Source organism: Marmota marmota, unplaced genomic scaffold (assembly GCF_001458135.2).
Source record: "Marmota marmota marmota unplaced genomic scaffold, marMar, whole genome shotgun sequence".
NCBI lineage: Eukaryota > Metazoa > Chordata > Mammalia > Rodentia > Sciuridae > Marmota > Marmota marmota.
Genome location: NW_026000068.1, coordinates 8,075,726 through 8,091,451, shown reverse-complemented (window position 1 = coordinate 8,091,451; position 15,726 = coordinate 8,075,726). Strand labels below are relative to the sequence as shown.

The following is a 15,726-nucleotide window of genomic DNA, read 5'->3' as shown; positions in this document are numbered from 1 at the left end:
TGGCTGGGGTGCGTGATGTAGTCGGTGTCTGTTACAGCGGGACAACTGGGGGGGGGGGGAGTTTGGATTGGTATCTCCTGAGTCCACTAATAAAAAATGGAAAAATAAACACTATGTATCGCCTCAAACGTAGTATTAATGTGACCAGTGAAGAAACTGTCATAAATTCACTAATCCTGGTATCTAATCTTGCCTTTAAATCTGACTTCCAAGTTATGGAAAACATGTGAGTCAAAGGATGAGGGCAGAGGACATCCAGGAAGCAGTTGCATGTGATTATGTGAATATATCATACAGAATATGTCACTTACTGTAAATGTAAAGTACAGCTAACCTAATCTCATCAACAAAACAATGGCAAATGGGATAGGGTGAGTTGGAGCAAAGAGAAGCATACTCTCGATTAAAAGGAATTTAAGTCTTAAAAGTAATGTGTGAACCATATTTGGATCTTCAAACAAATCAATTATAATATGGCATTAAAGCCAGGAGTGGTGGTGCACGCCTGTAATCCCAGCAGCTCAGGAAGCTGAGATAAGAGGATCGTGAGTTCAAAGCAAGTCTCAGCAATGGCAAGGCACTAAGCAATTCAGTGTGACCCTGTCTCTAAACAAAATACAAAATAAGGCTGGAGGTGTGGCTCAGTGGTTGAGTGAATTAGTGAATCTCCGATACCAAATAATAATAATAATAACAATAATAATAATAATACATTTAAGGGAACTTGTGAATTGTAAAGATGATTAGGAAATATTAAATCAATAATAATAATTTTGAAAAATCTGAAATGGCACTATAGTTAAAAAAAATCCTTAAAATGTTCATGGTATGAACTTTTATGTTCTTTTTCAAACCCTTTTTGCCAAATTTTACTTTGCTCTTCTAAAATTTAATTATCTTTTCTTTATAACAAAAATAAGCAACATGGTAGATTCTTAAAAAAGGGGTTGCCTCAATCATTAAGAAAAAAGAGCAAACCTACTAGGGATCTGGCTGCTAAACCTGCACTGTGTATTTCTTAATATTCCTAAATTACTAATGAAATGAAAACCTGTAATAAAACACCTAGAAAGCCAAAGTCCTCCCATTAGATCATAAAAAGTAAAAGCATAAACACAACTTACCAAAAACAAGAATGAACAGTGTATTTAAAGACACAACCCAGAAGACGTGTTCCTAAAAAGAATGTTAACAAAGCACAGTGAGTTCATGTTTAATATGACATATTTGACTGAACTACTCCATTAATCAGCTATCAAATACTGAAAATAACTACGACTGAAATTTTGCTCCATAATTTTGAAATTTCCATCTAGAAACTGTACAACTTTTCATTTTTCTGATAGCTCATAAAAACTAAGACTAGTAAAATTCAAAGTTCATAGTTTTACACATAAAAGAACAAACCAATTTATAAACCATAGATTTTCACAAAAACTGAGATTTAAGACAAAAACTGAAAAATTTCAAGTGAAGCAAAATCTGAAAATTATATTCCAAACAATGCGCTAATGTAAACTGCAGAGCGCTTCTTTCAGTGTCCGTTCTGTTTTCATAACTTCAGCAAGGTCACTGTTGTTCGGCTCCCTCCCCTTGGAAAAACACTAGCATGACCTGCTCTGATCCCTCCTCTCCTCCTGATGCCCTGGCTTTCTTTGTTCCTATCTCAGAGACATATTCTCTCATGGCCATATGATCACGTCCACAATGACTGCTGATCCATCTATTCGTCCAGCCACATCACCCACCCTTTAGTCAGTTCCTAGGTAAAGATGGGTGGGGCTGAGTAAACAGTAGAAACCTAAGGTCAGACTATGGTTCTTACTGTAAAAGAATATAAAGTTGTTTTGCTTTCACTGGTACAGGCATTAAGTACAAGACTGAACTTTAGAAGAATTCAAGTTTGTTTGGCCACAATCCCAGCCCAAGAATTCAAATTCTATTAACACCATTAATATTAGACTCCATTTTCTTTTTTAAACAAAATCAAATATTAGGCTGGGATTGTGGCTCAGCAGTAGAGCGCTTGCCTAGCTTTTGTGCGAGGCCCTGGGTTTGATCCTCAGTACCATATAAAAATAAGTAAATAAAATAAAGATACTTTATCAAACTACAACTAAAAAATAAGTTCTTTAAAAGTCAAATATTAAATACCTTCCTTTATAAATAATAACACCTTTATGCCTCTCCAATATTTAACACATAAAATATAGTCTTTAGGGGCTGCAATTGTGGCTCAGTGGTAGAGCATGCATGAAAACTGGGTTCAATTCTCAACACCGCATATTAATAAATAAAATAAAGGTCCACTGACAACTAAAAAAATTTAATACACACACACACACACACATATAATATAGTCTTCAAACATGAAGTAATCAAAAACCAAAGGGCATTTTGACCTTTAGTATAAAAAAGGAGCACATACTATATATCTGAAGTTATTGAATCACTAAGACAAGTAATTCACCGTTCTTTTATTAAATATAGTTTTACTTACCAGAAAAACTAGTGATCCATCAAGTCCTAGCATCTAAAATACATAATAATAGTGTGCATTAGTTCAAGATGCAACAAGATTTCTACTCTTATAAAATAGGTTTTCTTTTAGTATCTTTAAATATAGCCTTCATCCACTACTTTCCAATACAGCCTGTCATTTTTGGAATGTAAAAAAACTCTGACTACCGGAGTTTTATATTTTGGGTGTCCTTTTATTTCAAGTCATTTGCATATAATATCTAAAAAAATTCCACCATGAGTTTAATTCTTCCATTGGACAGAAAGCCAGTCAAGATTTCATGATAAAAATACATTATTTTGTCAAATGAAGTGTGAAAATTTAAATTTACTACTTAAATTTAAGTTGCTTCTTAGTTTTTCAAAAGTTCACACTTTCAGGATGGGGTTATGGTTCACTGGTACAGCGCTCGCCTAGCCAGTGTGAGGCAGTGGGTTCAATTCTCAGTACCACATAAAAATAAATAAAGGTATTGTGTTTATATACAACTAAAAAAAAAAAAAAATTTTTTTTTAAGTCACACTTTCAGGTGAAACTATGAAGCTTTATAATAAAGAACAAAAAATAGAAAATCATCAGTTTCTATATTTTTACCACAAATAGTACAATGTTCTATACAAAAAAAAAAAAATCTGGTAATTATTTTCTACAAAATTAGTGCATACATCTAAATATGCCCAATTTTAAAATATACTTTAGGATTAAATGCCAGAATTGTGACAGGAAGAGATCTTATCTTACTCTTTCCCATGTGAGTTCTTCTGCAGCTCGGTCCCATTCTAAAGCATTCCAGTTCATGTCATCTGGAAACATAATTGCAGATTAAAGATTAGGGGTGGAAACTGAACTATAAATAATAAAATGCATTCTTTTAGGTATAAGATCATATTGAGAAGCTAAATAACATTTAAAATTTTTCCACACTATTTGCTTGTTACACAGTAAATGCTACCTAAAAATACATACCTTAAAGTAAGCAGTACATATTAGATAAGGTGATACTAGACTGTGATAAGTGCTAGAAAAGAAATAGAGTTATGTGAAAAAGAAAACTTCAGCAACTCTGAATCAGGAATAAATATGGTAGATCTAAGGAAAGGAAGGAAGCCAGAGGATTCTAACTTTCTCAGTGATGAACAAAGTAGTGGAAGATATAAGTATGAAAAGTGAACAGGGATCACATAAAAGAAATGTAGAATCTGGATTTCATTTTATTCCTTAGTACAGTGGGAAAAGCACTGAAATAGGCAGGAGAGTAATAGGAACCATGTGGTGCACACATGCAAAGAGGAAGACTACTTATCAGTTAATGCAGCAGACCAAGAGAGATGACGACAAGGTACTAGGAGTAAGAAAAGGTTGTATTCTCAGAGCCTCTGATCTTTCCCTGCAAAGGCCCACTGTTCCCACTACACAACCTGCTTCTTCTCACTCTTCAGATCTTAGGTCAAAAGTAATTTACTCTGAATTTCCAAGGAAACCTTAGATAATATAGCAACCTGCATGACACTTATCCCAATGTGTACCTCTTCCCTAAACCAGAAACTCCCTGAGGACAGTGACCTAATGTTCTGTTCACAACTATGTACGTGTTATCTCAAAGAGTGTCTGTCACACAGAAACACTCAAATATCCACCATGTCAAGTGGATCCAGAGACAATAGAGTGCTTAACAGGAAAACTCTGCAGTAGAAGAGAGAAGAGACAGTGAGCCACTAACAGATGATTGGCAGATCCAGTCTTGGATCTTACTTTTTACATTCCAGAATTTAATCTGCTAGAAAATTAAAAATAGGTAAAAATGATGGCACCTGTCCTGCAACATAAACTTCAAGATCTTTTCCAATTTTACAAGCTGTACTAAATCAATGGAAATGGAAAGAGAAATGAGGTAAACATGTATCATATTCTTTTAAAAAAAAAATTCTGTATAAGTATATAAAACACAAAATGTTCCGTACTGCATAGGAAAAAAAACATATTTATGCATATGCATAGCCATAAGCGACGGTCTGTCAGAGTAAAAATAGGTTAGAAATAGAACTTTATGATATTACAATTTGAAAACTCTAGTCCTTTTCTCTTCAACCCAATGGATATATGGTCTTGAAGAAAGAGTAAGGGCACAAAAGCACCATTACCCTGGGCTCCATTATTAGCATCCGCTGCATCTTCCACGCCTGCATCATCTTCCTCCTCGTTGTCTTCCTCTTCCTCTTCCGCCTGATCATCCTGCGCATCGGGGTTTTCTCCCACCACTGCATTCTCAGCTGGTGGGTTAGCAGGTTGCTCAGGAGCAACATTTTCTGCACCATTTCCTCCTGCTGGAGCCTATAGTGACAGAAGAGCCCAGAAGTTTAGCTAACTCATCAGTTGGCTTCATTTCCAAATTGTGTTCTCCCTTAAAAAAACAAAATTAGCAAACACAAACCCTACTAACATTAAAAAATAAAAACCTTCAGAGTCATCTTTTAATTTTTTTTCCTTCAGAGTCACCTTTTCTAAATGTATCTGATTTTGGATCAACTTGGTATATATATTTTAAAAAAACTCACTTTACAGTACACATATTCACTTAGTTTAACTTAAGGATTAACATTTCACAAAGCATTATAGAAAGTAAGTTTACAAATCTGGGTATCTCGAACACATTCTGTAATCCTTTTTTATAAGACATCTATCTATCTCCTGTTTTTACTATTTCTCAGAGACGAAAACACCTTCTTAAAAATTTACACATACATATGTAAAACTTAATTCCATTTTCACTTTAAAAACTAAAGGAAATGGTTTCTAATTTCTTCTCAGTCAGTAAGGGTAAGAATGCACATATGGACTTTTTACTAAATACATCCTTCTCTGACTCTTTTTAAGTTCTGGTACTTATCAAATGTGAAGATATAACTGTAGCTAATGACAGTTAAGTTAAAATACAACTCCCAGCCAGGTGTGATAATGCACACCTATATTTCTAGCTACTCAGGAAGCTGAGGCAATTTGAAGATTTAACTCAGCACTGGTATACTTGCCTAGCTTATGTGAGGCACTGGGTTCAGTCTTCAGTAATGCAAAAAACAAAACAAACAAGAAAACCCCCGCAACTCCCATGATTTAATGAGGATCCTAAAACTAAGCAGTATAAAATGCTTCAATATGTAAGGTACAGGGCTGGGGTTGTAGCTCAGTAGCAGAGAGCTTGCCTAGCATGTGTGAGGCACTGGGTTCAATCTTTAGCACCACATAAAAACAAATAAAGCCATTCTGTTCATCTACAACCACACACACAAAAAAATTTTTTTTTAAAGAGGTCCAATATAAACATGTTAATCTTACATAAGAACAGCACGAGTTTATAGTATTATTTTCTGTTATGCTTTTCAAAGTTACACTTTAAAAAGAAAAACGAAACGGTAGACTTTGATGAAATCAATCTACACACAGAAAAAAGCAGGTCCTAAAAGCAAACATTAAGCTATTAATTTACTATATAGCTCTTTTTCATAATAAAATTTTATAAAGTATAAATTATTCCCTTTCCAAGCAAACAGCTAATCTATATAACATTTTCAGACCCATAATTTCTCAGCAAGCAAGACACTAAAAATTATTTTTTACATCTTCCTTTAAAAAAAAAAAAAAAAAAAAGCACTATTCGGGGTACAGAAAAAAAGCTGTGATAACAATTTCTTTTGTCCATCCCCACCAGGCCTCTAGCATTCAGTGGTGGAACAAAGGTGCACTGAGATGCACACAAGCCTATCAGGACAGGGAAAATATGGAGCCTGCCAACATAAGGCAAGCAACAATGCTTAATACCAAATTATGATACAATGAGACAGCCATAGTGACAAGTTTTTAGCATGTATATTCTAATAATCTCAAGAACATATTTAAATTATTCTCAACCTATAAAAATAGTAAATACCTCAAACTGTGTGAGAGCCATTAAAATATAAAAGGGGTTATGTTTTAAAAGAATCATTTATATATTTTAGCTACTTCCGCAGTTATAACTGTTAGCATAAGAAGTATGAATAACTGTCCTTGGAACAAAAGAATAAATTACTTTCAAAAACAATTATTTTCAAATTACTAATAAAAATTAAGAAAAAAAAAAACAGTACAAGTTATTTTGCACAACTTTCATTGTCACACGGATTTAATACTCACGTTGAGAGCATGTCTAGCGGCAGTGTCAGTAGTGAGCTCACGGAGCCAGTAAACAAGCACTTGTAGATGCGGCCTACAAAAAAGGGCATGATGGCATACAGTCACAACCAGCATCACAAACTCATCACAGTAGATCAAGAGTTACAATGGAACACTGCGAAAGGCACTGAAACAAGTTTTGTGTGAGTCTCAAAATCCTACATTTTTTTAAAAAAAGATGGTCATGCAAGCATAAAAATAGTGACTAAAGAATATGTTATGGGCTGGGATCGTGGCTCAATGGTAGAGCTTGCCTCACATGTGTGAGGCACTGGGTTCCATTCTCAGTACCACATATGAATAAAATAAAGGTCCATCTACTAATAAATATTAAAAAAAATAAATGCTATACAATATTTTTCAGTGTTTAGATTCTCTCTAAACTGTCTTTATTGAATGAGCTTAGATGCTTGAAAAGGGGAGGAGTCTAAATTAAAGATCTTTAAAATTATAATATGGAGGGCTAAGGCTGTATGTAGCTCAGTGGTAGAGCTGAGGCATACGTGAGGCACTGGGGTTGATCCTCAGCACCACATAAAAATAAATAAAATAAAGGTATTGTGTCCATCTACAACTAAAAAATTAAAAATAAATGTTTTTAAAGTTATAATGTGGAGAATTTTTTAAAATCTAGAATTCCAAAGTGTATTAAGTCTATTCATAAGAATAAAATATTTCAGCTTTAGAATTACACATCTTTGAAATTAAGAAGATACTTCACTACAATACATGCTCCAATGCTACAAACAGCAAACTGGCACCCAAATTTTTAAAAGCACAGATTCATGTGTCCTTAAATAGAGAATATACTAAATCCAGCCCATGAAGGGAAAAGATGAAGTCTGAGTGAATGCTTTATCATCCCTTTATCCTCTTAGTCACAAAAGAAAAAATGTCTTTATTCAGAAAGGTAGAATGTTAGACATAATGAGTGACTACAGCTTTGGAAATGGGCTTAAGGAAAATGCTGAGATTATCTTTCAAACCAGTACTTGCATATTAGTTTAAAAATTCCCTAGAGTCTTTTTGTTTTTGTCCCCCCCACCCCCAGTCTTACACAAGAAACTTTTAGTGACATCAATGGTGACTTTTAAAAAACAAGTCAAGGGCTGGGGTCGTGGCTCGGTGGTAGAATGCTCGCCTAGCATGCACAAAGCACTGGGTTAGATCCTCAGCACCACATAAATGTAAAATAAAGATATTGTGTCCACCTAAACCTAAAAAATAAATATTAAAAAAAAAAAAAAGTCAAAATGGAAGGTTAGGAAGAGTTTCTATTATAGGAATTACTTAATATGTATATAAGATATCCATCCAAAGCAGATATGCTTGTAACAAAGTAAAACTGACAACACACCAAATGTCAATAGAAAGGAAAATGAGTTCATATATAACAGGATTCTTTACTACAGAGTGCTGTGGATCCCTTAAAAACATAAGGTAGCGAGGCAGGAGGATCGAAAATTCAAGAACAGACTCAGCAACTTAGTGAGGCCCTAAGCAACTTAGTGAGACCCTGTCTCAAAATAAAAAATACACAGGGCTAGGAATGTAGTTCAGTGGCAAAGCGCCCCTGGGTTAAATCTCCAGTACCAAAACAAACAAAGAAAAAGAAAAACCATAAGGCAGCAGATCATGTACTACATGGAAAGAGAGCCAAGGTACATCACTAAGTTTAAAAGTTATAGAATAAGCACTGTGTGATGTAATTTAAATTTTACATAGTGTGTATATAAACAAGTTAGATAGAAATCAAACATGTTAAATGTTACCAGAATCCTCTAAGGACTTATTTGTTCTTACTATTTAATCTACAGATTTCAGAGAGGTATGTTGGTCTTCCATCATGACTGTAAATGCTTTACATATATCACAGTTCTGTTTTCTAGTATTTAAAAGTTCTTTAATTTTATTTTCTTAGTGGACTACATCTTTTATTAATATAAAATATGATGCTTTGTCCCACTTAATGATATTATACTTTTAATCTTGAATAATATCTGGCCAGCTAACATGGTTCCTGCTATTTGTTAGTATTTGTTAACAAAATTATTTTTCTACCTCATTAACCTTATATTTCTTTCTTGTAAAGCAGTATAATATGTACACAAACTGACACTCTTTATTATTAAAAAAAAAATGTAAACCCTTATGATTACAGACATATTTAAATTTATCTGTTATTCTTCTACTTCCCTTTCTGTTTTTCTCTTCCTTTCTTTTCTACCTTTAGCTGATCTATCCAATTTTCATTTGCTGTTTCCCTAACTGATAATCCTGTTTCTAGTCTTATAGCAGTTACTCTATATAAAATTTTGCTACTTTTTAACTGATACACATTTTTACATAAATCTTAAGTGAACAGCTGCGTGAATTCTTACATATGTATGTATCCAGGTAAATACCATCCAAAGCAAGGTGTTCAACATTTCTAGCTCCCCAGAAGGTTCCCTTAAGCCCTTTTCCAGTCAACAGCACCTGCAAAAGGTAATACTATTCTGATTTTTATCACCATATATGAAATTGACCTTTTTTTAAATTTCATGTACATGCAATCATATAATCCATACTCTTTAGTGTGTCAGGCTTCTTTTTCTCAAAGAAGCAAAATCCATTCATGTTATTCCAGTCACAACAGTTAGCTGTTTTACACTGCTATGTAAGAATAATATTCTGTGTATGGATATATCACAACATATTTGTACTGTTCAAAGGATTTGACTGGTACCAATTTATTAGCAAAGCTGTTGTACTTGTATTTATTTGTATATTCTTTAGTGGACACAAGGCTCTTATTTTTTTTTCTATTATCTATAGTCCCAGGAATGAAACTACTACATCATAAGGTATTTGTAATAGCCAACATTAGTAGATACTGTCAGTTTTCCAAAGCAGTTATAACGTATACACTGCCCCCATCAATGTACACATATTTCAGTTGTCCCACCTTCCTAAGCAGCAACTTAAGACTGTCAATCATTTGAATTTTAGCTTTTCTAGTGACTATCTTCTTGAGCATTTCCCTGATGACTAATGATGGTGAGCACTTTTTCATGTGTTTACTGTCTACTTACATATCTTCTTTCCAGAAACACCTGTTCAGCTTTTTAATTGGGTTATCTAGCCTTTTTCTTTCTGGTGTATTTACGACTCTTTATATATACTCATAATGTAAGTCCTCTGTTGAATATATGTATTGCAAACATCTTCGCTTACTCTGTAGCTTCTTTTTTACTCTTAAAGGCATCTGAAGATGAAGTTCTTAATTCTAAGTTGACTTTATGAATATTTTCTTTTATGGGTAGTCTACATTTTCTAAGATTTTTTTGTTTTTTAACATTCAAACTCAGCCTTTTAATTGATCTCAAATTAATTTTTGTGCCATACTGAGGTAATGATACGTTTCGTGTTTCCCATAGAGCGATCCGGTTGATGCTATCCCGTTTACTGAAAAAATCATCTTTCCTTCACTGAATTGGGATGCTTTTGTGGTTAATCAGGACACAGTGTAGGTGTGGGTCTAGTTACGGATTGTTTGGTTACTCTTACATTTGGGTACAGTGTAGTGAATCAAGAGTCACATCCCCAGCCCTTATAATTTTTTTTTTTTATTTTAAGACAGAGTCTCACTAAGTTGCTGAGGCTAGCCTTGAATTTGTAATTCTTCTGCCAGAGCATCCTGAGCCTCTGGGATCACAGATGTGAACCATCACACCCAGCATACCCCTACATCTTAATTCACAGTTATTCATCATCTTTCTATCTATATGTAGAGAATTTATAATCTCACAAATAAGTCAAGCAACTTTAAAAAGCTCTCCCTACAACTGCTTCCATGTTAAGGTTACCTGGAATTTTAGTACCAAGCTATTAAGAACTATTAATTATCACAGATTAGCAATAAATGAGCTTAATTATAAGAACTTCTTTTTTATTTTAATTTTTTAGTTGTAGATAAACACAGTATCTCTATTTTTATGTGGTGCTAAGGATTAAATCCAGTGCCTCACACATGTGAGGCAAGCGCTTTACCACTGAGCTACAGCCCCAGCCCACCCCTGTTTGAGTCTCACATCTTTCTGATTCCTTGCTCATTTAAAGTATATTCTAAAACTTTTTTTTTTTCATTAAAAAGTTTGAAACGGTAAACTTTCCAAACCCTCACATCTAATGAAATGTTTCTCTATGTTGTCTTTTCAGATGAGAAATTTTTTAAGTTCAAAAATATTGCCAAATTTTAAGTTTTTAAGTGGACTTTCCTTTAGCATTACACATGATTTTAAGTCTGATGGCAGTCTGATTTTCTCTACTTTGTAGGACAATCCAGAAGTGGACGCACATCATTGCTATACCTTTACCATACTCCCTAGCTCTAGAAAATTTGAGATTGTTCAGGAATATGAGACTTTTTCCTTTTTCATTTATTGTCATTTTCTTGCCAAAAAAAAGATACCATTTTCTCACCTCCATTATCTCTTTTGCCTTAATAGAACTATTTACTAGCAGTTGCTGAAACAACTAGATCTAGCCTTCATCTCTCAATATGTTTTTCTCATACCTGGAACATTTGTCTCTTTAATTGCAACCTAGGAGAACTCCTTGACTAAGTCTTCTGTCTCACTAATCCACTATTCAACAAACCTATTCTGCTATTTGGTATATCTTTCAATATTTTCATTTCCACAGGAAATCGCGTTAATTTTATTTTAGCAGACATAAGAATATTAATTACATACTTGTTTAAAAATCTTGCTTATTTTTAATTCCAAGAAATCATATCTACATATTCTGCCATTCATACACTATTTTCAATGTCTTTAAGGAAAAGAAGAAGAACAATAATCACCTAAGTGGATTGGTTAGTATACAAGATCCAGAGAGCTTCTTATATCTGAAAGATAAGCTTCCCAATTACTCAGGACCATTAGATCTTGTATCTTTAAAAGGAGGTGGGGAGACCCCAAAAGAATCCACCTACTAGAGACCTTAAAAGCTCCTGTATAAGTCAAGGAATAAAATTTGAGTTTCTTTTAATTATGGTTTCATTTTTACTTTCTAAATTCTTTCATGAACTTTCATTATTAACCTCTGTATACTGTATTCTTCTTTCTCACATTCATTTAAGAAACAGACCTGTTTAAAAATTCATTCTTGGTTGTATCTCAATGCTAGAACATGTTTAGCTGAGACAAGGTCCTGGGTTCAATCCCCAGGACCAAGTGAAAATCAAACTCATGCTGAGTTCAGATGAATATTTCCTAAACAAGACTTCCTAATCAATATGACATTAAATACCAACTAATTAAACGTCATTCAAACAATAGCCTGGGGCAACATTTCTTATAATATTAAGTAGTTATACAATGTTTAAGTAACTTTGACATAGGCAGGAATACTCACATGCTGTAAGAGGAACAACTCCCAACCATGCAAAGGCCACAAGTGTATAATGAAACCAATATCGTATTGCAGTGCCAATACTTGTAACCAGTCCAGCAAATATGTCCTGGATTGGAAGCCGCGAAGGCATATCTGGAGAATAAACTTTAAAAGAGGGAAAAACATACACAAGATTTCATGAGGATTTTAAAATGGCTTAATTCATAAACAGAAAATAAACACTGTAATATCTTAATGTTCAATATATGTATTGTGCTTAAATATTTTTCCAATGAAAATAAAGTTAATCAAATAGTTACAACAATACTACATTTACCCAAGAAGCTGCTTAGGAGACAAATCACATGTAAAATATGGAAATCAACAAGAAAAAAATGCCTAAACAGGAAGAAAAGATTAAGCATTCAAACAATATAATTATCTGGTTTCCTAAGCCATAAAATATCAGGTCAAGAGCCCAGTTTAATGGCACACCTATAATCCCAGTTACTCAGGAGGTTAAAGCCAGCCTGGGAAACTTGGTGAGAACCTGTCTCAAAATAAAATACAAAGAGCTGGGGATGCTCAGTGGTAGAGTATTTGCCTAGAATATGTGATCCAAGAGCTGGTGTAATCCCCAATACCACCAATATAGATAGATAGATAGATGGATGAATGAATGGATGGATGGATGGATAGAGATATAGATATATCAGGTAAAAGAAAGAACAAAAGGGAAGTTGATATCATGTTATCATGAAAGAACTTCCCCCAAACACAAGCATGAGGACACAGAACTCAAAAAGCACAACTGTAGTGAAGCCATTTCATGTGGTAGCCACAGTCTTATATTAAGCCAACCCTTCCCCTAATTTCAACATAGTACTTAAAATTTTAAATGATAAATTCATATCTTCCCCCTTCTCTGCAAAATGTGGTTCAACATACTCAGAAAAAGAAAATTGTCCGATTTTAGAAAAATAGCATTTTTAAATGTTTCCAATAAAAACAACTGCTTATTCAAAAGTTCCACTACAGGTAACTCAGAAAAACAGACAGTACAAACAAATATTCAGGAAAAAATAAATAAATAAATGGTAAGTTTTGGCAGGCACAGTGGTGCACACCTGTAATCCCAGCAGCACAAACATTCAAGGAAAAAAAAATAAATGGTAAATTTTGTCCAGGCATAGTGATGCACACCTGTAATCCCAGCAGCTTAGGAGGCTGAGGCAAGAGGATCCTGAGTTCAAAACCAGCCTCAGCAACTTAGCGAAGCCATAAGAAACTTAGTGAGACCCTGTCTCTAAATAAAATACAAAAATGGGCTGGGGATGTGGCTCACAGATCCAGTGGGCCTGGGTTCAATTTCTGGTAATTAACTTTTTACAACATACAAACATCAATCACTGTTGAGAGCCACAGCCGGAAGGGGCCCCAGCAAACTTCCAGCTGCCAGCTGATGATTGGCTCACAGCGCCCCAGCAACATCTAGCTGATTGGCTCCTCTGCGGTGATGCTCATTGGGCTGTTTCCCTGCCCTTTCAGACCACGGAGCTGCACATTGGGGGACTTTTTTGGCTCCGCCCACGTGACCCAGCCAATGGGCCTCAAGAGCAGGAGGATTGTGGGAGGTGGAGAGAAGCTTGTGTTGGAGAGAGAGGCTTGTGGGAAGCCGGTGGTGGCAGTTGAGGCTCTGAGGGTTTTTCCTGAGAGGCTGTTTTGTTTGGCGTGTGTGGTTCTAAAAATAAAGTTAGTTTCTTTTGACAAGTGGCTCCTGATTGTGCCCAGCCAGACTGCCGCAAATCACTGACTTCAACAGGATATTTGGTATAAAAGAGCAAGTCACTCAGCCAGTAATAATAGAGTTTTGTGAAAGATAAAGGAAACCTCATAAAAAGATCAAATAAAAACTAAAATATACAAAAGCAGCATTTCTTGGACTCAAAAGAAGCCCACCAAAGATTTTCCTATTAAACTTCATGAATACATTCAACTAGTTTGCTAAAAATCTTAAAGTTATAGAACTAGTATTCACTACAAAAAAATAAAAGACCACAAAATAGTTGACATTTTTGATGGCAATGAATATAAAGCTCCAAGAGTGAAAATGTGGATTTTTAATTATTTATACTTGTCAAATACAAAGTAAAACTAACATGAATTTACAGTATCTATACTGAGCAGCACAAAAGGCTTTTTTAAAAAAAAAAAAATAACATAATAGATGTTTTGGAGAGAAGGGCAACACACTGAGATTCCAAAATGAAAAATTATACTTCAAATTTTAATTATTTGTCAGTATAGTCTTCCATTTAAGATGAGTAATATTAGATTTTTATCAATAGGCATAGGAATTACTTAAAAGTTTTTAAACCTGCAGAATATTTACAAAAGGCTTACAAAATATGAGCTTAAAAAGTCAGTCTTATGCTGGGCATGGTGACATATTCTTGTAATCCAAGCAGCTCAGGAGGCTGAGGCAAGAGGATAGCACTTTCAAAACCAGCCTCAGCACATAGTGAGGCTGTGAGCAACTTAGCGAAATGCTAACTCTAAATAAAAACAAAATGGTCTGCAAATATGGCTCAGTGGTTAAGTGCCCTTGGGTTCAAATCACCTCCCACCCAACACCCTCCAAAAAAATCCAGGCTCAAGGAAAAAAAGGAGAGTTAAAACTTTGTCTTTATTACTATTATTCTAATATACACATAATTTTAGCTCAAAAGATTGTCCAAACTTAATATTTGATGAACTCAAGGCATCATTATCTTTTCTAAGTGGATAATGGTAATATGTATTTTTTAAAACAGAATCCTCACATTTTTAGAGCCACATTCTGAAAAAAATGTACAAATGAAAATATAAACGACAGGATTATTTTTAAAAGGTCAGATAAAAATAATAAATAAAAAGGATGGGGAGATAAAGAAGCATAGACAAAGTAAAATAGGCCATGGGTTGAGATGCAGGTGACACCGAGTGATGGGTACATCATGAGAATTCATTATACCTTTGTATATGCTTGAACTTGTCTATAATTAAAAGGAAAGAGTCCTATAAAACATGTGTGTTAGATGACCATTTTAAAAAATATTTTCCTAAATGAAAAAGCATTTTTTCCTATTACTATCAAAGACAATGAAATTAAAAATTGATGCTTTACAATCATTTAAAACACCTTTTGCTGCCAGTAATAATCAAATGTGAAAACATCTAAAGAACTTACTTGGTGTAAAAGCAAATCTGTGTTTGCATAATTCACAGTATTCTTTTCGACTGTGTTTCAGCCACTGAACTAAGCTGTAATTACAAATACATTGATAAATACAATATTTACAACAAACTGAAGTTTCACTGAAAACTAATGTTCTGTTTTAATTAAAACTTAACATATTATAGAGCTTTTAACAATTTTGACAATTTCAAATTTAGAACATTCTTAAACCTTTATCTGCCTTCTAAGATTACAGAATTTACAACTGCTAAAGACAAAAATATATATATACATATATTATTTCTCTTAAAAAGGTTCATTCAACCTAAATTAAAATCTCTTCAGAGTTAAATGAATAAGAAAATCCCAAGCATCATCATCAGTTTTAATACTGGTTGAT

The 15,726-nt window shown here is 34.0% G+C and overlaps 1 protein-coding gene across 1 annotated transcript in view; it reads right to left on the bottom strand.

Annotated features, from left to right (window-relative positions):
• Window positions 1-15,726, bottom strand: part of Marchf6 (membrane associated ring-CH-type finger 6) — a 71,040-nt gene that overhangs the window by 37,642 nt on the left and 17,672 nt on the right. Inside the window, exons 3-10 of the mRNA XM_048814197.1 lie at window positions 15,339-15,412; window positions 12,131-12,274; window positions 6,692-6,764; window positions 6,274-6,277; window positions 4,663-4,852; window positions 3,263-3,324; window positions 2,501-2,533; window positions 1,125-1,176 (exon numbers count right to left, since the gene is read on the bottom strand). Coding sequence (XP_048670154.1) covers window positions 1,125-1,176; window positions 2,501-2,533; window positions 3,263-3,324; window positions 4,663-4,852; window positions 6,274-6,277; window positions 6,692-6,764; window positions 12,131-12,274; window positions 15,339-15,412 — 632 coding nt within the window. The remainder of the gene's footprint in view (window positions 1-1,124; window positions 1,177-2,500; window positions 2,534-3,262; window positions 3,325-4,662; window positions 4,853-6,273; window positions 6,278-6,691; window positions 6,765-12,130; window positions 12,275-15,338; window positions 15,413-15,726) is intronic.